Genomic DNA, 26,892 nt, shown 5'->3' with positions numbered 1-26,892 from the left:
GTACCGGCGTGATGACGCCAAATGAATGAGATGCTTAAAATTCATTAGGTAATACAAGGTCCTGTGAAATATACTCTCCCCTTAAATTCTGTTTTGAATAGTAAATTAAAAAAATCCAAACATTTTACCGGATTGACCAGCAAAGTCACTGTTGTGTTTAACCACTTTTTACCATTTGAAAGGAACTGTGCTCTCAAATAAAACTTTTTTACCCCATATCATTTAAATACAGTATTTAAAGATGGGGTCTAAAACAAGGGTGTCAGACTCTGGTTGGTTCGCGGGCCGCGTTAATGTCAACTCGATTTCATGTTGGCTGGACCATTTTAGATATAATTTTTAGATTTTTTTAAATAAATTGATTAAAAGAACTGGATTAAAATCCCTGAATATTCAGTTTTTTATAGATCTAAAACAATGTTTATTTTAGCTTTTTTATATATTTTTAGATTTTACAACATGATTTTTGAACTAAAAACACAGAAAAAAATGATTAAAAAAATTACAATTATTGATTTAAAAGGGGGGAAATGAGGAAATATAAAATACATCTATACTCTTAATTTTAATTTCATCCTAAAACAGAAAGTCGGCACTCATGATTTACTTTCTCGGGCCACACAAAATGATGCGGCGGGCCAGATTTGGCCCCTGGGCCGCCATTTTGACACATGTGGTCTAAAATAATGCATTCCCCTGTGTTGAAGTCATCACCTACAGCTTCCCTTTCTTTCCACCTTCTAAGGAAATGGGGGCTGGGTAGTTGCAGGTAGATGTATATTTATGAGGAGGATGTGTATTTCCGGGGGAAAAAAACAATGTTGTGAAAGGTGACCTTGTTAGATAAAAGGAGGGGTTGGAAGCCAAATGATGAAAGAGAATGGGATCATCACGGACTCATTAATGTTGATTTGAAGGTCAGGTAATTATAACAATAGACTTGGTCCGTTTTTTGGCATCTGTTATTGTTGGTTTGTTATGAAGGTGACAAGCGTGCAAAAGAAAGGAATTAATCACTATGACACCGCACTGTTGTCACTTTGATACATTCAGACATCATCACAGTCTTGCTTTCTGCTTGATGCTTAAAAAAAAAAAAACATCCCAGCAGCAAGTGACGAACACGAACACTGGTTTTAGCAGTAATTGTTTTCAGGTAGACCCCTCACAGCTCTGATATTTAAGGAGCCTCTAATTTAAAAAAGGCCCAAACTCCAAACAGATGGCAAAGTATTGTGTTTCTATTGAATTGTCAAATTTAAACATTAGTGTTCCTTCCCTGCAAATATCATGTCAAGTGTATTTACATAGCCTTTAATCATAAAGGAGACTTGGAGGGCTTCAAAACGGATTAGAGTAAGCCTCTTAAAACCTGACAATTCTAAATGATAACCAAATATAACAGTTTATAAGTGAAGGAATTGCATTTTTGGGGAGGTGGGGAACAGCACTACATTATTCAAAGGTGACACATAGTAATAGGTGTGGGGATTAAAAAAAGTAAAACTTAAAAATTTAGTGACTAAATTTATCCATGTGCTGTCTATTGGTCGCCGGTCTTTTGGTCGCCATCTTTTGTTCGCCGGTCTTTTGGTCGCCGTCTTTATCACTTACCTTCCGGGCGACCAAAAGACCGGCGACTAATCGACCGTGTACCATATTTATCTCCAGAAAAATAAGTGTACATCTATTCAAGCAAGGCACAGTTCACCATTATCAAATATGAATGCAATCATAATCCTTGTGAATTGCCAAGCATGTCAATGTGTTGCTTCTGTATATAGTATACCATCATTTGAGCTTTTTTTTAACATAAAATATTCAAGTGGTGTCTTGATAATGCTTTAAAAATCATGCGCAGTTATGCCACAGTTGCATCATTTCACAAACTTGTCTTTGTCGGTGTTAGAGCGTGTGCGGCTAAAATAGTGCCACCCCCGAATTTGTCTGACTCTGTTGGGCTTCACTGGGATTACTTGAAGTTGTAAAGAACAAAAAAAAAAATCACTATAATCAGGCAAGACAGCATGCTTGGTGTGGTGCGGCATGTATTTTTAATGCACCACAAATAAGAAATACCACCGCTGCCTCTTCTCCTTCATTCCACAACTGGTGCATTTCTCATATGTATTTGCAATTTTAACGAGGAATAAAAGCATCACTGAGGAACACTACAGTTTTAAAATAACACGATTCAAAAGAAAGGCATGTGATGGGCTGCTGTAGAAATCAAATCCATACTCGAATATTTCCAGTGGAGCTGCTTCAAACTTCCGTGCATCTGCGTTAATGCTGGTATGGCATGCGATTGCATGTGTGCATAGGCCTAGTGGCAGTGCTTGTTAGGAAGGTCGTTGAAGTGGAAACAAGTGTGTGTCTATGTATTCTTCACACAAATACAGTTAGCCAAAAGCTTGACTAACTCTTGGAACATCAATGTTTTGGGCTGACATTTTGGACATCAAATCACAACAAGGGGAACCGCTAAAATATTCTCGGGGGTCAGATTAATTCAACCAGATTTGTCTCCGTGTCCATGCTTCTTCTGTATATACAGTTTGTTGTGTAGTTGTAATATGTGTCAGTAATGAAGACATAACTAATATTAAAGGGTTAAAAGGCACATTCATAGTAGCTGTCCTTCACTTTTATCCGCCTTTCTGATATTATTTACATCTTTCTCTTCTTTTAAGTTCTGTGTTTTTCACTTTCTTATGTTATTTCCTTTCTCCTGGAATGGACGAGATGTTGGCTTTCCCTTTAAGGGAACTCATGAGAGGCTGGTTAAGTATGATGACATCTGCAGCAGTATTCAATTAAGTCAAGGTTCAGCTAATGTGGCTAGAAGCAGAGGCCAGACAGTAGATCTGTTTACTACCTTGAGGTTTTGTGGTTGTGCACCACTACTTTCCATTTAGCTCCATGATCGAGAACTGTGCCGATAACGCGAAGCAAGGAAGCCAAAGCATGCCTTTTTTCTTATACACTGTAATACAATGCAGTGCGTATATCCTTTACAAGGATACACACAGACTGAGAGTAGAGAATAACAGTGGAGGGCGAGAATCTTGATGCAGTGCCACAATTCATAAAGGGGCTGTCATACCTTCCGGCTCTGTAATCAATATTTTCATCACTATGGAAATTACAGGCAGTTTTACTCTCTTTGTGACCATTGGTTTTGGGGTGTGTGAGAATGTTGTGGCGATTGGGAGTTCAAAAGACGGACAGGAAGTGGGTGTTTCCACAGTGACCTGGAAGGCATGTGGTAGATGAGTTAGACCAATGTTGTAGACAAGAAGTTACTAATGACCTGTCAACTCCAGGGAGCCCATCCATTGAGATTTATGGCACACATGGTGATTACCATTGGGTCAAGTCACCACATATCTTTGTATGTATACATATTTGAATGAATAAAGCTAAGAGTGGCAATATGGTCTAATTTTGTCGAATGACAGCTATCTTTAAGGAGCAGAAAACATATTAAACATTAACTCATTGACTGCAATACTAGTGTGACTGTGCAAAATTCATTTGCTAGAGTTGAAAACAATAATTCTAATGTCCGATACTGATAAATAATGGAAACTCTTTTCCACCATTACTTCATTGGCTGCCATTTTTGGTAATAGACAGTTGCACTAAGAGGGGCTGGCAGCAATCAAATTTATTGACAAATGGTGGTTCAGTGCCAGGCATCCTTGTTCAATTGGATTTAATGTCTATTGCTGTCAGTGGGAGTGAATCTATAAAACTAATTTTATTAGCGGTGCTTTGTGATATAGATATAGAAATAAACCAATTATTAGCTTTCTTTTAGTACTTCCCAAAATATAGAAATGCATTGGTTCTATGCATGCTAGAGTATCTAAACCCATACAATGTATCAAATCCATTGAGAGCTATTTATTATTACTCGATTCTCCATAAAATGTACTTCATGCGGTTAATACAGCCAAATATGGATTTCTGATTTAATTTTCACTCAGGATAATTGAAGTACCTCAATGCAAGGTCTTAGTGAATAAGGAACACAACTTTTAGTGCACAAAACATTAAGGACTTGATTTAATAAAGTTCAAAGAACTGGACACACACACTGACAGATTGCGCAAAATTAAGCTACAAATATTGTGTTGAGATCTGTTAAGATATTTCTTCTCCGTGCTGAGAGATGGTGTGTGTGCCGTCACCAACAGGTGTAAATGTGGTGGGGACCATCATTTTCAAATGGGTTTTTTTGTCTTAAAGTAACTTTCATTTATACGGGTGAAAATTTAGTAGAGCCATTACCGTGAAATGATGTTTGAAGGGATGGAATTGGAAGTGCTTATAAAAGAGGTTAACCCTTAGATGACAGTACTATAGAAAATATAAACGTCACTGTCTTTTTAAAGATCTAGCAACAGCATAAAAGCCACATTTTGTTGATTTAACTGGCACAGAGTGTCCCTTAATATAAAATGGTGTTAAAAACCCGGGACAGAACACTCAAAGAAAAGGAATGCTTTTGAAAAGCCCAGTACCAATGTCACAGTGAACTGAAGTACCCAGATGCAAGAAAAGGCAGAGTTGACAGCATTTTTTTATAGACAAAAAGGCATGACTGCTTCTTTTGACCATCTGCCCAACGCTCATTCAAAAGATGCAAAATGGCTTTGCTTAGTAGACAATATATTAGGACAATTTTTGTTTCTCACCTTTCAAGATCATTTACACAAGTGAAAACGATATTTTATTCATGTCGCTTCTCATTTCGCCTGACCAACCTCTTCAGTACCATAACACAGTCGTCAATACACAGTTTGCTAAAGTTTTTCAGACCTGATATTCAAAAGTCTCTATTAGCCACAATAATCTATCTCAGGTTTGATAAAACACAGTCAATGTTTAAATTAAACAATTTCATCCACTTCTCCAGAATGTTCAAAATGAACAGCACAGCAATTTTACGGAAGCCCGGCTATTAAATCTTCTTCCACATCTGTTTGCCAGAATAACCAAGTTGGCCCCTGGGTTCCTCTCACCCAGCTGTCTCCCCCCACCTTTGTCCTATTCCCTATTTGTTCTTTGAGAATATTCTTTTATAAGTGTTATTCAGGCTCCAGATATTTTGTAGTCATACATGCCACCGCTAGCTTACAGATAAACAGCCAAAATGCATTTCATGACATTCTGACAATAAAAAGGGAGGAAATGGGGGAGACAGGAAATGAAAACACACATTTTTTACCTCCCTACCTTGCTGCTTTCATATTTATTCCACCCATAAGAGATGGGATGGTTGCCAAACAGTATCTACAATGCAAAGTCACGTTACATGGATAAAAAAATAAATTAAAAAAACACTCCTTAAAACTATGAATGAACCTGTCTCCAACACTAATTTTCAAGATTTGTCAGACTGATTAAAAATCACATATTCACTCCCTGATTAGGTATGGGGTAAATGAAGCGACTCCCTCTGGTATGCATTTCCATAATGTCAAGTAATTAAACCCCAGTGTTTTAAAAGATCATGCAAAAAAGCCTCCCCAGGTGACATGATAGACTTAAAAATAAATGAATAAATAAATAAAAAAGAGCTTTACATCGGCTTGTTTTTAGGTGAGCACTGATGGTAGCTTTTGTTGTGTACCTAATCGTTGAGTTGCAATCAGACAATGCTACTAATGCTACTCTTACGCTCAATACTTTATTGGACAAGTGACTATTTGTGGTATTTAAAAACAAATGTCTGTGGCCTCAATGATCCAGAATGTGCAGGTCTCAGTTATGATTCTGTGAATGTTTTAATCACTTTCCATAGATGTAAGTTGACATTTTAATTATTATCTTATTTTCTATGAATGAAAAAAAGTACATATTAATTTAAAATAAAAATGAATAAAAGCAGAATTACACTCTGATGACTACCCAAATAACATTCCAGAGATGTTTAATAAGTATCAATAGCAAATAACATTTAACTCTAAATTCCCATTTTGGTTTTTCCAACAAAACATAAAATAAACCTTTTAAATATGAAATTACAGTTTTCTATTTTATTTGAATACCTAAATAGGACATATTTTCTTGAGAAAAATATTTACTGTTTGTTCATTGCTTTGCCATGACTACAATAGATGCCCAATTCATTTCAAATGGGGGAATTGGCTGTGAATGCTCATGTTTCAGTGCTATCGACGGTCCTACTCGTCTAATCCATTTTGACAAGGAGGGCTAATAGTAGTATTCACTTTCTGCCTCTCCCAGTCAAAATGGATTGGATGTCTTGAGCTGTCAATGACACACTTGTTTGATGAGGCCTTGACAATCAAAAGGTATACATCAACCTCCACCGAAAAATACCATTGTTAACATGACAGCAAATTATTTGAATATCTTTCTCTGGATTTGTCTAGTACGTTGTGCACCTACAGTATATGCACACAGGAGAAAAAAAAAACCTACAACAGCCCTTTGATGAACCAAATTCTGCAGCGGGGGAGCTTCTCTTTGTCCCTCTTCCCACGCATGCGAGCTGCTCAGTGACAACAATGCAAAGCCATGATGGTGCCACGGAAAGTTGTGGAAGCGCCATAAGTCCCCGTGTCTGTGCTGCAATTGTACTACTACTTTCCCTGACATTACATGTTCATTATCTGTTGCTTGCCCTCTGATTTTCTTTTTCTTTCAAAATAATAAGCATTAACTGGACTACTTTTGACTGCTAATGATCTAGCTGGAGCAGAAGATCATTAGATGAATATTTTTTTGTATGAATGTTCCATTACCCGTCGTCTGAACTGGACTTCAAACACTAACTTCCTACTTTCTTTAAAACCCAAATTAACTGATGTATTCTCAACAACTCCTCCTTCTAATCTTTCTCCTTTTCATGTGGAACGGATCTCTGACAGGGTAAAACCAAAATAGGTTAATTGATGTATGATACAATCGCCACTTAAATTACTGCCATTGTCTGTCTTTAATGTGAACCAACACACATCAAGCATGTTCAGGAATGGACTTCACTTAGCTTATGTCCAACTGGTTGCTTTTACATAAAGTGCATCATCAAGAGAGGTTATGTTTATTCACCATCATATTTGTGTCTATCCATTTTAATGACTTGTTTCCATAACAACTCAAAATTTCAGATGTATATTGTATATTTTACAGAGATGGACATAACATTCCCGCACCGCCGGGCACTTTTCATTGATTCAACTGCACTGTTATAATATAACCTTCCCCTAAGGATTATATCTTAAAATGAGTGTACTTTGTCGTTGGATTACGCAATTTGATTGTTTTTCACAGGGTTTCCACTAGAAAATGTACAAACAAAGCCTGGTGGTAGAGAAGCCCACGTTGGCCTGCCATGTTCTTCCACCAGGCTTATGAAACATATTTTGGATGGCAAAAATACAGCTATGTCTAGTACTCATTTCCCATTAGCTCTGACATTTTTTTCCTCTCTTTTCAGCAAATTCAAGTCTACTCGGAGGAGGGGGTGGTAAGTGAAAATCTTTACATTTTGCCCATTGTTTTTTGCGGCTTTTAGGTGTAAAGGCTTAAAAGTCCTTCTAAAGTGGAAATTACAATGTCTTATAAATTTGACACACCATCAAGAAAATGTTCTTAACAAGAATGCCAATTTTGAATACATACAAAAAATCGCTAAGTGCCAGTATTTAAATTGAGACACCAAAATCATAAAAAATTGAGACTTCCTCTAGGTTCTCAAAAGATGTGGGTGTGTGCCCTACATTCGCCTAAAACACTTGCCCTGCTCACCCTTCACCTGTCAATCAAAAATGTTCATTGAGTACGGGGTAAAACCTCAGCGCTGTGAGCTCCAGACCAGATTACCAATTGAATGCACCGTTTGTTTGGGTTGAAAGAGTGAAAAATAATCTTAACACTTTCTCAACATTTCACTATTTAATGGCCATTAGTAGTCTTTATCCGTTCTCAAGCTAAACAAGTCAAGTATTTCACTTCAAAGGCTGTTCAATGTATGTTCATCAAGTGTCCGTGTTGAACGTGACTGAATCTCACATTGAAAACATGAGCGTGAAGTACAGCGCAACCTTGCATTGTGCCACACTGAGAGATGGTCATTACTTTACTGGCCTGCCGAAGCACATTATCATCAAAGCAGCGAAGGAAATCTTGAGCAGCCAACCGTGGTGTTGGAATAATGGGGCGAAAGCTGGAATGCTGCTGCCCAAACCTCTTTTCTTTTCCTGAAATTTAACTTTGTCAGTGACATGATTGGAATAATCATTTCCCACCCACAGCGTGATGAAAGCGCCTAGTTAGATATTAAGTAGTACTTTTTGTGTCTGAAAATAAACATTTACACAGTAGTAGTAATCCATTGCACCTCGATGAATGAGTGGCTACCATGTCTGCCTTTCTGTTCTGAGATTGTGGGTTCCAAACATCTTCTGTGGGTTTTCTCCGGGTGCTCTGGTTTCCTCTCACCCCCCCCCCAAAAAAAAAAAAAAAAAAAAAAAACTGCCTAGATGGTTGAACACACTTAATTGTCCTTTGTTATAAGTGCGAGCAGGAATGTTTGCCTCTCACCTTGTGCCCTGCGATTGGCTGACAACTTTGCTGGCACAACACCTGCTGCACATAGTTGGCTGAGAGAATGCATGAATAATAATCCATGTTTTTTGTCCATGGTTGTTTGCCTGGATTAATTTCTGGAATCCACTACGTGCCCACGTTCTCAAGCTATCTGCAATAAAAATGTATCATTAAGAAGGAAGGGACAGTTACCTGTCGAGCAGCACAGTGTCGTTTTGAGTGCACACTGTGCTGATGAAATCTCATTGGCATCTAATCACTCTACCTGGAGTGGCTCTTATGATCTGGTGGGTAAGACTGTATTCTTACAGCTGAAGCTTCTTAGCAGAACACCCTCCTACCCTGTATCAACGCGTAAGTGCTCTTAGCCAAGAAGTTCAGTGATTGAGATCAGAGGTTATGCTGCATCTTCATAATCTAGCCAAGTTCTCCAAGTGTGATATGCACTTCACCAGATTGTCTGTTTTCGGCCCAACTCGCTATTGATTTAATACACCCCAAATTGAAACAATATGATATGAGATGGGTTGCTTTAAAGTTCAATCTCAGGACATGCCACAATATAGTAGAATTTATATCTGCTATTGCTTTGCCCAAGATCTGGAATCACACCTCAGCCCACGATCACAAACCCCGAGTTCCCACTAAAGCGTCTTTAAATAAATAAAAGCCCTGACTTTGATTTTTTTTCCCCCAATCCTCAATATGCCAAGGAGATGCTTTTGACATTCAGAGTGCATACTCAACAACAGTGATGGCAAGACACTTACCCTCATCTATGCTTATTAATTCTAATTGCTTTGAGTGGCTCTTTGTTTAAAACATCTTTCCAATCATTTAATGTGTTCTTATGGAAAAAAAAAGCAAAAACAAGGCCAATAAATAAAGGAGAGTTTTTTTTTTTCCATTTAAGCATGGGGTTTTTACTTTTGAGAAAGCAAACAAAATGGATGCTTCCAATCAAGGACAGTTTTCCGACTTTAAAAAGAACGATGACCGTGATTAAGCAAACAAGCTCTCGTGTCTTTATCACCGTGAGGTGGCTGCTGAAGCTGCAAACCCTTCTCACCCGGGCCCTCCCTATACCTTTATCTGTGGCTTGGCGTGAGAATACCTTCTCCCTAGGTGGTTGGTAGAAAGGATCGATGTGCAGAGGGGATATGCTCTCATACCTCTCTTATCACCCAGCTGTCCTCTCAGGGCTTTGCAGAGGAGAACTTTCACAACAGGATGATTCATCATGTTTGGACTCATGCAGCAGAGCCTTATTTAGTTCCCACAGATTAGGATCCTGGCCTCCCACTAACACCACTTTACCAAAACTAACAACAAACCTCACTCCATGTGAAAAAATTTAGATAAACTTTTATAGGCCGAATGTCTATTTTTTATCATTAAAACTATTTTAAAAAGATTAGTTATGTCATTGAGTAATGTTCATTATAAGTAAGTGAGACTTTAGGTGGAAACTTTTTTTTGTCGTGGTCGTAATAATTGTTGTTTAACTAATCAAGACAAAATAACAAGAAATACAGTACGATCTGTTATGCTCCAGTGCTTGGTTTAATCTGATGAAATCACTAATGGGAATTCTCTGTGGGCTGCATAGTTTCACTTTTATGGATACAATGGAGTTAACGAAAATAGCCCTGTTATCTGCATTAGACATATTGGTCTCACTGGGATTTCGTGCATACATGGAGGGGAAATAACAATGATCTCTGATAATAGCACACTAAATGAGGCCTTTGTGAATAGATGATAATTATGAATGCTACTAAGTTGATCTTGTAATGTGTGGCACGGTGTGGCTAAATGCTGGTTGCGAATGTACACATCCTGTTGTCCATCACACTGCCACTGCAGTGTATCAAAGGGAACATAACTTTGTTTTGGGAGCCTTGTTATGATGCCATGTGCAGCCAGCAAGCGGGAGCTTTCCCTCTTTTTTTGATGTCTCCGTTTAGAAAATGGGGGTTGCCTCTTTATCATTCTCAGCACAATTGTTATCCATTTAGCAATAAGCTTTGACTAGACCACACAAACAAATTGCATTTCTAGGGGCTCCTTGCTCACCTTCACCCAAGCAATGGAGCAAGTCTGTGCTTTTTTCGTCGTTCCTATTTCTGGCCAAAGTTCACTGAATTAACCAGCCTTATCTAATGCTTGCGTAACACCGACTGTAGCACTGCATGCCCTTAGGTTCTCTTCATTGGTGTGAGTATGCAAACACATCGCTGGATTAATTATTGTTGATGTTTCTCGGTTTGTAGATGGCTTTGCTGCCTTTACTGTCGTCCTCTTCTTTAGCTATATCAAAATTCTAACGCCCCTTCCTTGTAGAAGTATTTGCACAGCCAGTTGTTTGGAGAAAAATACTCAGTAAAAATTTTCAGACGTTATTTTTAATTCTTATTTAAATGTATGTTTACTGCACACATTCAGTCACGAAAACAAGGAGCCCAAACAAGACTATTGTTAGAAATTATGCTACCAGTATTACATATATCCTTTTTATTTAAAATCTTTCTTATGACTAAATCCAATATTGCCCAATACTCACAAAATGACCAAATCTAGCTAGCAGTGATACTGCGACTAAGTATCGGATCGGGACCACACCAATGTGTATTGATGAATAATTTAATTTCAATACCTTCTCTTCTGTGTAGTGGGTCCTTGAAAGAATTATTTATAGGGGAGAATAAGGGAAGCATCAATGCATTTTTAGGTCCTGAATTCCTACTAGGTTTGCAATTTTGACAATTCTCAATAATAGCTGCAGGAGTTCATCCTGCAACTGTGTGTAAGATTTTGCTTAAAACAGAAATTGTTTCCAATTTTGGCCACGTTCAGATAATCCTTTATAAATGCTCTCCATTTGCTTTGTTGTGCATATCTGTCTCCATGCACTATGCAAAAAGGTCTGTTTTCTTTTGACGTCACCTCCAGGTGAACCATTATCCTCGCTCAAGTGTCGCCAGAAACCTGTTTACTGTGGAGATTGGCAGAGACCAGGCCACACTGTTTGTTGTTAGGTTGGGTCGGGCGGGTCGAGATTAGAGATGATGTTGACCATTTGGCCGGGCTGGCCTGTACCCCAACAACACCCCACTAGCTTTCTGGGAGCTCAGGACCTCCCTCAATGATTAATCACTCAGAGATGACATTATTCTGGTCCCTCATCGATTGCACACTATGCTTGACTGATGGGCCTTAGTTCACAGATGGTAGTAACAGCCATTAGCATAGCTCATGACAAAGATTGTGTGTTTTCCCCATGGAGTAGCCTACATAATGTAACATGATAAATGATATGTTAAGATTCCTCACTCAGCGTAATGCTTTGGGGACATGCTTATCTCCTCCTATTTAGTAAGCCCTTAGTTAGACCCTGATTGGAATAAACCTTATATCTATGCTAAAAAAGTTTCTGTGCTCACGTTTTATGTTTTTTCAAAGTCAGGCAGCTGCTCAGGGAGATTTAATCAATCATTATGGGATGCGATAAATGCACAACATTAAGCATTGCTTACAGTAATGTTGCTCAGTCAAATGATCAAGTACAATATTTTCTCTAAGGGTGCATTTTGTTGTTGTTGAGCTAACAAGGTTGCATTTTTATTTATTTATTTGCTGTGGAAAATTGATTAGTAGTATTAAATCATTTTTCATATCAAAATTTTAGCCCACATTTCTTGGTGTGACATAATGAAAGGGCTTGGATATCATTTTCACTGTATAGTGTATTTGTTGAGGACAAAACAACATACTATGTTTGCTCATATCTAATTCACCCTCAGCCTCTACATACCAACACCCTAAAGTTTGCTCAATTGTTAATTAAATTTGAAAAAGGTTACTCCTTTAATGACATGTAGTTGTGAGCAAGCCCATTATCTGAAGTGTACTTTTAGGTACCCGAGTAGAGTTGCAAATTCCATTTTTGTGGACTGTTCTTTCCCACCCACCTACTTCTTTGTTTCCACTGCCCCCTCCTCCTACCTGCAGTGATGAATAGATTAATTGATGTGGAACGATCGGACCATTCATTTTAATAAAAAAAAATATGGGTTCCATATTTCAAATCATTATATGATAGTAGAAAAATGAGGAGCAAGCTAGAGAACACTAGATTAAAAAACAACAAAAGGCCACGGTTGATGCTTGCAATCGTGAATGAAGGTTAAAAAAATAAATAAAAAGACCAGTTTTGGAAACGTAAGCTTCTGAGACTGTTCCACTGGATTTATGAGAAGGTGTGTATCAGCAAACAACAGGAAAACACATCTGCCATGTGTCTTGGTAGCGCTCTCACTGCCTATGAATCATTCATCTCTGTCCCCATGTATAAATCACGCTGCTGGCCGATGCCTCTGGCAGTCATGTCTTAAGCTGGTTGACGACAATGCTTGATCTCTGGCACTGTACTGCACGTGAGGAAAAGGAACAAACTTAAATGGCAATATATATCAGCATTTTATACCACGTCGAGCCTTGGTTGCTGCTGTTGTAACCAGATTTGTGCCACATGCAAAGTCTGCATGGACAGGCTTTTTAATATTCAGTCACGAGGCAGAGACAGTCGGCTGCATAGTGACTGCCACAGGTTCAACTACCAGTTAGGGTAGACAGATGTAACGGGAAAGAGATTTCAGTGACGTAAATGCGTTATTCAACAGTTGAGCTTTTTTTCTTCTTCTCTTTACTGTATGTAGATTGATGTCAATATGTTTTTGTACCTGTACAATTCTGGCAACCTGAGCTGCCATTTTTGAAAATTCAATTATTTTTAGTGTAACTAGACCAGTGTTTTTCAAGCTTGAGACAGGACACTAATACAACTAGCAAGTTGAGATTTTCTTTTTTTTTTTGGTAGGGTACCGTTTTAATATGCATGTGGTTTTAAATTCTTAATAATTATTGTATTATATTTTTTATATGTAGAGAGGAGCAATAATAACGAAAAAACTCAAAAAGTTAAAAACATTAACACATCATAGTCGCATGTTATTTTTCTAGCACTAACCTTTGTTGTTGCATTTTTCTAGTACACTAACTAAATTGACCCACACGAGCTCAGCGAACAGCTACCAAAATAAAGAAATCAGATTTAATTAGCACAGTTCATCTCTCCCAGGCAAAATCAATTGGATGTCTAGTACTGTCAATGGCATCCAATGAGTCAAGTTATTTTCCTATAAAAGGTTAACTATCGGAATGCTGCAAGAACAGAGCAAGCCTTGTGTTAGACTTTTCTCCAAAATTTAGTGAATAATGTGTGATATTACACTCGGTGTTCCACTCCCCGCAGGGTCTTCACGATATAAATGTATTGCAGCTGCTTGTTTTCCTTAGAGTTTGACCTCTGCAGCCTCACTCTACTCTCTTTCGGTCCCCAAATGGAAACAAAGATTGGCCTTTGACTTCAATCGGGGGACATAGGAGATTGATATTGTGCAATCCAATACTGTATTGCTGTTTATTTAAATCAGTTATTCATCCTCAAGACTACATTGAAAGACTACAATTTCAGTGTCCTCGTTATTCTGTCACTGCACATTGTGCGCACAGTGTGTATACTGCCACAGGGCTTGTGAACAAGGCAAGAAAATATCAATTTAGTTCTTATCCTCTACGCATTGCACTCCACTGCCCCTGGACCCCAGACCTCATCGGTGCATCACTATTTCTGGGTCAGTTGTTAAGATTTTAGACAACTCAAAGCATTACCAGCCCCAGTGTCAAAGCACATTTGTCTCCTGTGTTGGATTTATTGTGGCCTGTTTTGGGGGCTGATCCTTTGCTCGCTTTGGCTTTCTTTTACATGCATGGGTGTGTGTGTATTAACTCTAATTGTCTTTTTGACTGTGTCTTCAAACGGTTGTGTGTGTGAGGGCGAACTTGATCGTCTACACATTTGATTGCATGATGGCCTGTCAGCGTCTGTGTGTAAGTGGACTTCAGCTGTATGAGTCTTATTCTCGGATATCTGGATGCTGAGTTGCCTTGTCAGTTGACTCAGTGGTCAGTTTAGGTCCCACTGCCCCGAGCAATGCCGGCTGGAGTGATGAGATCTGACAGATGGGGACAGTTCTTAGCAGGGCTCTAGCCTACACCACATTATTACCAGACAGTGCAAGACCAAAACGACAACCTAATATGAAGCTTTGACAACTCGGCCACATGGTCACCACTCATTCAAAAATAGTTGATGTCATAGTTGAAACTCTTTATTCAGTTTGACTTCATTATTTATATATATGTTACTTACACTATTGTATCAGTTAATTGAAATCTTAACTTCTGAGTTTATTGCAGGAATACAAAGCTCCCTGCATATAATAATTCAGATTTTTATTCCCAGAAATTGCACTAGTAAATTATCAGAATTTCAGATATAATACATATGCAATGTTCTTAGAGAGACATTTTGCTTGCTTAGCCATTGATCTTATTTGAAACCTCTTGCCGAGATGAACCTAAAATGCTGGCTTTTTGCCAGTGTGTAACTCACTGTCGAGCTTCAGAGTCTCATGGGGCAATAGAGTCAGGTCTGTCTGACAGGCCGCTTGCCTACAAGTGTGGTTTCGGCCAAGGGCGAGCAGAGCATGCTCCAGTGGAATGCTGTCATTTTTTTGTCAGACCACGGGGAATAGCATACTCCACTCAATCCTTCCTGTTAATCCTTTACTGTATCAGTCAGTTCCCTTGGTGAAAATCTTCACTTTCCTACTGTCTGCTCCTCTTAGACTGACTGTGCAACATAAACAGGCAGGAGTGGAACAGGGGGGGAAAAATGAAGCATTCCCAAGAAGCAGATAAGTCACTGTTGGAACTCCGTAGCTGCTTGCTTAAAGAAAAAAAAATAAGGCCAGCTGCAATCCAGGTTTACTGAGCTTAGACTAAGGAAGAAGACGCTCCCAACGTCCTTCCTGTGAAGGCGATGAGTGTTTATACCTTTGGGATGATGCCCAGCACTCCACTTCTACCCTGCTTCCCAGACACTTCATTATCACCAGCACGGTGCTCTTGCAGTGTGTGCTCTCTCGACCGATCTCTAAGGAGAGTCTCAGAATCCCATGGAGCAATGAAAACTGGAGGTGAATGTCAGAAAAATGATTGTGGGGAAAGGGGGTGCGAAAAATGGCAGAGAGATAAATAGACTAAACGAGAAGAGAACAGATGTCTGCCCCAGTGGGTGGCATGAAAGCTAAACTGTTTATGTTATGTCTTCTCATTTGCCTCTGCAAATTACAGTATTTTCACATGAGTGAGATGCAGGTCATCAACATATGAAACACCTCATCCAAAATGTTTGTTGCCTGAGAGCAATTGTTAATGTCTTCTGTAGTAACTGAAAATAAAGCAATTTGGTTTTGTGAATACATGTTATATCATAAAGGTATCTGTTGATACAATAGAATTAAGAGAAAATATGTTTCTCTGCTAAGTTCCTTCTTTGACATTTATCCAAGTGAAGGGAGCTATCACTGTTAAGCATCACTTCTTTTTAAACAGCCTACCCAAAAGCTCTGAATAATTTTAATTGTGTTTCGTTCTTAATAACAAGGGCATGTAGCATTTTTTTGTAAGCATCCCCCCCACTGGCCGCAGACACCATGGTCACCCCGACCCCTGTCAACTCTTTAAATTGTGTTTCACAGCTTGAAGGTTGCAGAAAAAGGTTGATGTTTGCCGAGAAGGTGAAATTAGCACTCATCACAAGTGATGTTTGAGATCCTCCATTGACCCCCAAGGGCAAGGAGCCAAACAGCTTTCACACTTCACTCCACGGGCACCCAAAGAGCCTATTGTCACCAGTCACCCAGAAGAACAGACAACAAATTGCCAGGAACTTTATCCGTCACACCAAAACAATGCACAGCTTTTGCACCACATCTAGTGGATGACAAAGTATGATATACCATTTAGAAGTAAACAATATGGAGCAACAGCAACTACAATACTATAACATGTTTTAATGTGTTTCCTGGAGCCGTAATGTGTTTTTTTGAAGTTATTGTGATCAAGAAAACTGGTAATAGAATGCTTATTTAGCCGATTGGTCTTAATTTTACCTTTTTAACGTATAGCATTTTCTGCAATGAATATAATCACTAGTGCATTTTGGCCATGGCTCCCAATAACACAACAGGAGGCCAATTGCGTTTGACTCAATGTCTGCCAAACTGGGAGAGTTCACTGTAAATACTCATCTTTTGACCATTAACTGCCCGTCTCTCCCCATCGAAATGGTTCGGGCGTCTAGCGCAATCAAAGGGTTAACAGATGTCAGACTACATTTCATGCTCTAATGCATAACTTTATATTGCGAAAAATATAATAATGTATTAAATGAGGTAGTAAACTGAATAAGTATCTTTAATTAGGGTTTTTTTGGGGGGAAATGCCTTTGCATGATTCTAATATGTGCAGTAGCCATGGTAAATGGTAGCAGTAAATGCGCACAGATCTTGCAGGGTTGTAAAAGGCTCCAGTAAAATAAAACGCATGATTTAATGACCATCTGTTTGGTGCCTATGCAGACCTTACTGCAACATGGTTTGTGAGTGATCAAAAGCAATGTCCACATCAAGAGCAATTCACCTAAGTAGGCACATGAGGAAATTAACAAATCATGTTTTCCAACCCGTTTAGAGAATAAACTAGAAAATGACGCAAGGTATTTTTTTGTTGTTAGCAAGGATTTTCTTCATATTTTTGTCCTCAGTCCGTATGGGTTATGAGCTTCTGTTGTGGAACGGATTGCACTCATATCATGAGGGTCCGCTAAATTCTATCAGGGGTGTTGTTGAGTGCTCCATCAGTCCTGAATGGGAAGGGACAATGTCTTATTTGAAATTTCACAGGTGGTCCTGGTGTGTAGTGGTCTTGGCCCAGCTAGTCTTAAAAGTTGATTCTCTTGTAGCTCCCCGTACTTCCTTCAACCCACAAAGCATACGCACAATAGCTCCCCGTTATACTGAGCTGATTGTGGTTTCATCAAGGCTAATAACAGTCATGAGAGACCTGTTCAGTCTCTCTCACAGTTTGATGAACTGGGTCATTTTCTCCACATATTGTAAAAAAGATCTGCACAAACTGATTGCCAAACTCATCAGGGTTTTAGAAGGCCACTTCATAATGGCACTATACAGTCAATACTAGCAAAATGAAACTGCAACTACCGACAAAGCCTCACCCCACTATTGTGTACCCATATGTGACGATAGCGTCAAATTGCTTTTCAGAATTCATCCACTAAGTACTCATTTTTCCTATACTGTACTCTAAAAGACTCTTTAAAACATGGTGACATGATCGACTTTTTTTTTCCCCCTGATCGGAGTTGTTAAAACTCGCATTAGACTTTCTTAAAAAAAGAAAAAAAGGGAAAGATATCGAATTTTTTATTTTGTAGTGATGACCCATAATTGCAACATAACTAGTTGGGGCAACCACATCTTTCTTGTTACTACATGCGTGTATTTATACATTTTTAAATGTGTATGCACTGACCCTCTCATGGTAAAAAGATTGGCAGATTTTGTTTCTGTGATTTGACAGGTCTTACGTGTTTCATTGCCATATACTAAGTCTTGGTCCGGACAGTCGATGTGTGGTCACTCCGATCAGCAGGTCCCAATATGTCAATGGCAGTTGACTGGTAGATGTCAGAGATGGTGTCAGTTCAACAGATTCCTGTTTGTCAGCTAGTACATCCTTCCTTGCTATTGGAATTTTCGTCGGATCAACAAACATGCAAACCAGTTATGATTTAGCAGTGTTACCAATGTCAGAGCCTCACGAGTCTATCACCTTTGCTGCTTTGTGTGTGATTGATGTACTTAACATGACATCATGTCATGCATACAAGTTGTGGTAGGCAGTTCCTGGGGAGCAAAGGGGGTTTCGACGGCATGACGAATGTTATGCGCGATATTCTATCTAAAAATATATTTTAGATGAGGTAATCATTTTCATAGGATGTTAGTTTTTGGTGTAACGGGTGCTTAACGGGCTTTTACACTGCCCCAGTAATTTAAGATTCGGAATCATTGTTGCTGTTGTTGAAATAGTATTATTTATTACTTAATCTTCTTTGTTGTTATTGCTTTAAATATTTTACTTTCAACTTTATACTTTTGTTGCTTTGGTCATTGGACTACATTAAATGATGGTATATATTTGGTAACTAAATATTTATTGTTTGTGACTATTTGCCATTTTAACAAATTTGTCAAGACTTTGATTGGTCCTCAAGAAAAAAAAAATCTAAATTAAGAATACTATAGTAATTGTCATAACACTAATACCAAGGTTGATTAAAGAATTTAAATGGTCGCTTTAACCCTTAACACTGGCAAGCCCTTACTCTGTGATAATATCATTTACTTTGCAGTAATTCTTACAGGCGGCAGTTCAAATTGATCCCTTCTCAGCTCTCAGGAAGTTTTAGTGCTGCTATGTGTGTGCTCAAAGCCCAGTTTAATAAAGCTAGCCAGTCACGAGCCATTAAAGTAGAAGTGAACAATAAATATACGCAGCAGCTCTTCCCAATTTACTCTGTCTTCCACCTCTGCTATATGTACAGCTCGATGATGGTCAAGCTTTTTAATCAGAATTTATCAGTTCCCATGAGAAACTAAATATTACTACCAATGAATATTTTAGTAATTTGACATCAGCATGCTTTTCTGTGTTGGTGAGTTTGGATGAATCCCTGTTGAGAAAGATTCCATAAAGGCAGCCTGATCTTAAGAGGCCTGGCCAATGGAGATACAGTTTATCTTCAACCAGTTGGGATATGAAATCTAATCATATGAGTGCCGGCTGAGAAAGTGCAGCCCCAGATGAGCCGCTAAAGCACACCATCACACTTATATTCAACAAATAGCAAGGGATCGCTCGCAGCTGGATTGAGACTGCTGATAAGAGCACATGCGACTAGAACTCTGTCATTTTGTTCAGAGAGCACAAATCGAAATTTGAAAGGACAAAAAAAGCTAGAAGCAAAAAAAGGGGAATATATAGAAAATACTGAAAAAAGCCAGCATAGAAACACACACACCTAGTCTGTTCAACCCTTAGGATGAACAATGACTCTCTGAAGAATGAATAACACACTGAAGTTAAACTGTTAAAAATGTAGTGCTACAAAACATGTGATCCAATTTTAGAAGTAACTAGCTTGGAGCCTTTGTTGCAAACTAAATCCTACTGTCATCCAATGTTTACTGTGGTGCATGGAGACTCATTAAAATGTCACTACAATAGATTCCCTCCTTTAGACAAGGGTTTGACCACATTCTTGTTTCCTTCACAAAGATGGAAGACCCACTCATGCTCAATAATTGCACAAAAAGCTTTTCTTTGTATGTCTAGGCTAGATTCTGCACTGTTTCAATAATTCTCTAGCACAAGACATGACAGAACCACATACCTATCCTGTGTGCATCGTCCTATAAAGTTAAAACATTTTAATCGGAATGTGTTTTCTTTACGGTTTTTGTCCTGCGTGTTATACTGTGAAGGATTTTAATAACATGCAAGGAGATGGTGTGGCTAAGAATAGTGTTTCATAACTTTGTAGTTGTTCAAAAGTTGGTAACTAGACTGCAGAGATGTTATGTAATAATGTCTACTCATTCTATGAAAGGGTAATCATTCTGACAAGGCTTTTAGATGGATCAGGGAGACCATGGAGAGACAAAATTTGGGGGAAATATTCCATAAGAGGTGTACTGATATTTAAAAGGTATAATTGCTTTTGACACGATGGTGCATTTTAAGCCTGGTAAACACAACCATTTTCAACATTGTATACCTTTTCAGTGCATGTGTGGTTAGGGTAAAACCTCTATCCCTATTTGTTTGTACTCCGATTGACTCGCATAATACTTTGACATATGTCCACTAACGCTAACAGTTTCCTCCCTCAAAAGAGATCTCTTGGGTTGGTAAAAGTCCTGACCTTTAGTATACAATGGCTACCTAAGCATATGCGTGAATAGACTCAATTGGCTTATTTGTGTGTGTGTTTTGTGAACTTGCTCAACTGATGTAATTTTACCTTGTCATAAATGTGGGACAAAATGTTTGAAATACATGCGCTAGATGTAACTTGATTTAAAAAAAATGCAAAACTCCAGCAATAGGTAGTTTTACATCCCTCTCTTAATGCTGAGACACTACAATACAGACTGCATGTATTACATTACCGTTTATAGCATGTACACAGCTTGTAGGTGTTAGAGGTCACAAGTATGACGGTGACCTCCCCCCCAGGTCATGAGACGGGGCCAATGTCTCTAGGAAAGGTCTGATACATGTCCATCTCTTCAACATTCCAACACTTGACCACACTTCTACAAATCCTCCGGGCTTCTCGTGAACTAATGACCCATGAGTTATGGTGCGATGCCATCCATTTGCCAACAGGGAGATTGTTTTTCAGCCCTTGAAATTTTAGCCTGGAAGATCAATGTTGCAGCTGGCCAGAGATTTCAGCTCAGGGCTTGGGGAGCCAGAAGGGGCTGAGGTCAGGGTCTTCTCCAAGCTCCCTGTGGTGTGTTTAGGAAAAGATAAAATCTCTTGGATCACTTTTTCTGCTGACAGCTGAGGGTGAGAAGAGATGTAGGATGAATTTTCCTGCTTTAATTACTTCTCTGGTATGTCACGTGGATTACTTTGGAGTTGGGGGGAAAATTCATTTCTCAAAGTTTCTTTTGACTTGCATGTTATAGTTTGAAGTTCAGCACTGGAGAAACTTGACTTTTAATAACCTTTAAAAAAATCTCATACTACAGTGCCTGTTCGAATATAACTTTGGTAGGCTTCAGTTTTGCACCTTCAGTCCCACCCCCCCCTGCTACATGCTTTGTCGCTTTCAAAGTTTTTTTCGGCTTTTTCAAATATAGACTAAAGAAGTGTGATTTCATTCTTTGAGCTTATCAATGGCATTATTCAAAATGCCATTACCCTGGAAAGGACACCCCAATGAATGTGTCTTAACAGGTCAAGTGTTTTTTTTCCTTCTCAAGCTGGAACCTCTGGGCTTGTCTGTCGAATGCAACAAAAACGCTCCAATTTAACAGCCATTAAAGATGGTGGCGCTCTGAAATAAATGTTGAGCAAATAGTTCCTGTTGTTGCTGTCACATAGCAAGTGTCCATACAATAGTATTTTGTCTCATCTCCAAATAACCGCTTAAGGCTGCTTATAAATGTTGTGACAAAACGGCATAATGGCACCCTCTTTTTGCTTATAGATATTGTTGGTTGCTTGATAAAGTACTCTCAGAAACATGTTTGTAACTTATTACACTTTAGTCTGGTTAACCAACTATACATTCTATAATACAATACTACAAATAATCATAAATAGTCTTAATTTGGCACTTTGATTACTTGAACTAGATATGTTTTCAAGTATACACGACACGCATCTTTAATTCAGTGAATTTAAAGGAGCATAGCGCAGGCTTAAAGGCCTTATGAATAACTGGATTTGACAATAGCACAAAACACTTTGTGGTAAACTTTTGTTTTTTATGATAGTTTTCTGCAAATGTCTATTAGTTACAAGTCGTCTTGAAGTCAGCACAGTGGATGAGAAGCAGTCAATGTGTAGACCAAAATGGCAATCCTTGGCGGTAAAAGCAGGAAATCTATAAAAATGTACATTTGCGCTTGCTGAAAAATGGAGGCAATACTAAACCCTTTACACTATTTTGTAAGCTTTGTGAGCTAAAGTGGTGACTGTCAAATGGTTGTCATACCTTGGAAGTATGGGATTAATTTTAATTGTGCAGCAGTTACTAAGCACTGTTTTTCAGCAACATGTTTAGTATCTCATCAGTTCATCAGTTTAAGCAACAGGCTTCCTCGGTAAATAATTAACATCACCTTTCTCTTTGGCGATGTTGGATGCATATTGATACAGGCAATTTGTCTTCTCGTCTAAGCACTTAAGCGCCTCCTGTTAGAGGAGCATGTGTTGCATCCTCAATACATAATGGCCACAGCCATGGCTTGTTAAAGGGAGCCTGTTCCTCTCATCATGCCATATTTTTGCACACTTTGAGCAGCAATTGTACATACTGTATGTTGCACCTTTCTTATTTTCATTATTAAGAGAAGTTTTGTTCTTAAAATGGTTTGAAGGCCATTGATACTTTGTAAACTAAAGTGGATCTACGCTCATCATTACCTTGACATAACCTTTCAATTCACCCTAATAGTTGGTTTTATCCGAATTTTCATGTCTTTTTATCATCTTTGCTTGCACAGTTTGTTAGCGGTTGGGTTTTGCACAATGCCCTTGTGTGCAAGGAAACAAATCTACTAGTCATGCCAGTTACTTCAGCAGTTCAAATCCAATTGATAAAATGCGAGCCATATGCTAGCAGCCTTTCAACATACAACCTCAAATGATGGTAAATGGCCTTGTGGCCCAGAGTGTCCAGGGGTTAAGCTGAGGTTGTCCGGATCAACCTCTGACACCTAGGTCATTCCTGAGGTTGTGCTTCAGGCACGGCTTCATTGATAAGGGTCATCGGAAGGGTCATTCTTTCTCTTCTATGGTTGTATCCAATTAATGTATCTGTAGTCGAATCTGTCTGCCTTTCTTTGGGACTTGAGTTGTTCTCACTGATTGGTGTGAAGCTCAACCAGGTGTTGTCCAAGCATAGTTGATCAACGTGGTTAGCGCTAGGTAAAGTAGTGTTAGGTATGTTAACAGCTGAAAATGACTTGGCCTAAAATAGCTTTACACGATGGTGAGGTGAAACAAGCCTGTCTGCAATATAGATGCCCGCTGTATCGCATAGCTCATCAAGCCTGGTTTTGCCTCAAACTTCTGCAGCTTATTAAAATGCACAATTACCATGTAATTTAGTCACCCAAGCTTTTAAATGAAACTTCACAAAGGCTGTTCTCGTTGAGAACTGGGACAACACCCCCACCCCTTTGAAAATCTAATTAAACTAAACTAGTTTTTATCTGTTCTAAATGACTTCAGAGAACACATTCATTATGCCTGCCCTCCAGTCCTGTCACAAATATATTCCAATATTGCATTTATTTGATAAATAGGTTACACAATGCTGTTGTTCCCTTGTCATCCTGAACCTGCTGTGTTAGCTTTATTATGTCAGGTATATATCGCAGCTCTTTCAAACACATCACAGTCTTCTTTGACATATTCAGCCTTTTCAAGTTATTGTTATCTACCAAGAGGCAACCTCTGTTGTTAGTAAACGAGTCCCCAGAAGTGTTTTGAAAACAGCATTGAAGGCAATATAGAATTTTTTCTTTCTATGAAGTGTCAATTGGTTCTCAAACTGTGAAAGAGGGTTTTTTTTCCAGAATAAATTGCATTTAATATATGTATGTAATGTAATATAATATAAAATTTAAATTTATTTCATCATTTGAATAATTGCACTCTAATAGTACACATGGTTGATTGATTAATACCACCAGCTAAATAGTACTAGAGCGGACCTGGCTAGCTTTCCATTCTGCTGCTGTCTTAAACAGGGCACAATCCCTGGCTCCAAGCCCGGTATTTGCACTCACTTTCATTAATTTTGAAGAGCAGTTTCATATGAACGTCAGACAAACCGCTTTAATGGAAGAGAATAAGTCATGCCACATTAACTAGTAAATAGCCTTTTCTCTTTTATTTTTTTGCGCTTTTTGTCTTTACAATAACCAACCTGCTGACCTCACTTGCTACTTGTTACATGAAAGCTTGATCATATTTGGCAGCTTAGTTCCAAGACAATTCGATGAAGACATCACTGTCATTAAAATGTTCTATTGTTAGGCCTATCTGGTAGGATTTGTGTATGTGAACTAGTGTTGGCGTTGATATGCAAAACAGTCTTATGACCATGTTTTTTTAATGTCTTCTGTATGGCTTGGCAGACAATGCCTTACATGAATTTAATAGATGCTGTCTTGGTGTGAAGTTGGAGAAGTTGATCACAACTTGCTTAAGGGGCCTCTTCAAAAGCCATTAGACTAAGAATAAGAATGGGTGTAGCTTGTTATTCATTCAACATTTATCACTGCTGCAGTGGGACCTCCTCAGTGACATAATGCTGACCTGAAACATTTGAAGTAAAAAGGTACGGAAGATATTCTCATAGGTGATAGTTCACTATATTTGTAAGTCCACATATCATTCCAGAAAGGTCAGGCGGTTTCCACTGAGTCCCCATAAGTGATAATCAACTCTGCCTGCAATGAGTCGTGACAAGAATTTAGTATGGACTAATATAAATGATAACACAAAAAAAATCCAAATGCTGGCACTGTGCTATTTGCCGATTTGCTCTTATACATGGATGGAAAGAGAGAGACGCATACAGAAGAAATGACACGCAAAAGTTGGTAAGCAATAGTATGACTTCATAGCCATAATAAGGAATTTGACCATTACCACTCACTTCCCTGTGCTGTTGTGAAAGTCTACCTCTCTCATAATAGTGTCGTATAATTATGGACTTCCCGTTCACCTCGAGGCATGCACACATGCACATTGAATGCTATTTACAGTTTGATGATGAATAATATGTTGGCATTGCTACATTAACAGTTTGTGTTTTTGCTAAGGAAGCTGAGTAAATATAATCTACATACAGGAACAGTTATTTATATATGTGCCTTGTGATTGGATGGTGACTAGTCCAAAGTACACCCAGGCTTTTTCCCCCCAAAAATCTGTGATGATTAGTGTCATTTTTTGATTAATCAGTTATCATTTATCTTACCTTTGACTATAAGCTTGAATCAACAAAAGCATATGCTCCAAGCTATATTCTTTCTCCGAAAACAAAATGTGCTGGCTCACATGCAATTGTAGCTGAATCCAATGCACAATAAATTCTATTTAGAACCTGATGTTATCATTGCGCTCACACCATCTAACCCAATATTACATTCAGTTTGTGCGAGGGTGCTGCATTGGGTGCATTGCAGTTTTATTACAAGGAGTGAAATGGGTGAGTTATTGGAAGTCTGCTTCATTATTGGACTTTTTCATTCACATAGGTGGGAGACATTCAATAAAATATTTACCCTAAGACTCACCTACAGTCGCCATGTTAGGATAATTTGCCTTTACAGTCAATCAAAGGAAACATTGAAAATGCTGCAATATCCTTACTTTAAGGAAATATATTTCTACTATCACATTCAGTCCTTTTCAACACATCAAAACCAGACAACGACTTGATTTAACTAAAATGGTCTTTACTGCTATATAAAAGAGGGGCAAAAGTCTGCTTTTGAAATAGCCGGTAAGTATGTTAAAGCTGGTGTCCTCTGGAGAAAAATTATCTACTTAATTAAAAGGACCAGCAGGAAATGCCTGGAATCATCTCCGTATAATTATAAAAGCCCCATTTTTGTTAGTCACTGTTTCTGCAGTAAGGTTTCTCAAATCGTAGAGTGGAACTATAGCCTAGAAGAAAGCGCCCAGACCACACAGGCTAACATAAGGGAAAGTGGTGGGAGGACAACAAAATATGTGGGGACTAGGGTGGCGAGGCGAGAGCTGTTTCATGTTGCTGCTAAGGAACACATAGTGACAAGGAAAGCTTACGGACCGTCCTTCTTTCAAATGAGGTCTTTGAGTTATAAGCCAAGCTATTCTGCTCTGCATTGGTTGAACCAGAAAAGAGAATAGCTTTAGTACTTTGTGGATTTTTCCATTTGTTGTGACCAAGTTGTGCATATGAGTTTATTACCGCAGCTTCCAGGGTAAAATTGAATTAAATTGAATACTTGTTGTCGTATAATGAGCTTTAAGGCTTCACCACGAAGTACACAATCAACAACAAAAAACTAACAAATAAATAATCAATAATAGCAATACATAAGTTATAAATAATACATAAGTAGTCAACAACATGAATAAGTAGGGAAGTGGACAGATAACAACAACAGGCAAACAAACGAACAGATAAATAATCAATAAATGAGTTCAGCAAGTCAAATTTGTGAGGATTGAAGTTTGCTACACTATTTTAAGAATATCATAATTTATTGCCAATATACTGAAATTTGACACCTTGAGTGCTAGTTTTCAACAATAACCTTCACCTACGTAGTATGTAGAATGAATTTTGAAATCAACTTTACAAGACTAAATGCTTCATCAAAACAATTCATCTTTGGGAGTGTTTGTAAAATGAGTTTTTACTCAAAAATGAATAGCAGGCTGTTAAGGGTTTTGTTATGTGCTTTTATGTAAAGGTGAGCTGTGATGTGATGCTTGGTTTCAGTGTCGGAG

General features: G+C 38.4%; 1 protein-coding gene across 1 annotated transcript in view; it reads left to right on the top strand.

Annotated features, from left to right (window-relative positions):
- The window catches only part of macrod2 (mono-ADP ribosylhydrolase 2), a 242,127-nt gene that overhangs the window by 43,002 nt on the left and 172,233 nt on the right, over positions 1–26,892 (top strand). The window contains exon 4 of the mRNA XM_077612858.1: positions 7,475–7,504. Coding sequence (XP_077468984.1) covers positions 7,475–7,504 — 30 coding nt within the window. The remainder of the gene's footprint in view (positions 1–7,474; positions 7,505–26,892) is intronic.

The sequence above is a fragment of the Stigmatopora argus genome, chromosome 11 (genome assembly GCF_051989625.1).
Source record: "Stigmatopora argus isolate UIUO_Sarg chromosome 11, RoL_Sarg_1.0, whole genome shotgun sequence".
Lineage (NCBI taxonomy): Eukaryota > Metazoa > Chordata > Actinopteri > Syngnathiformes > Syngnathidae > Stigmatopora > Stigmatopora argus.
The sequence above is the reverse complement of the archived record's forward strand: the minus strand, read 5'-3'. Positions and strand labels throughout refer to the sequence as shown.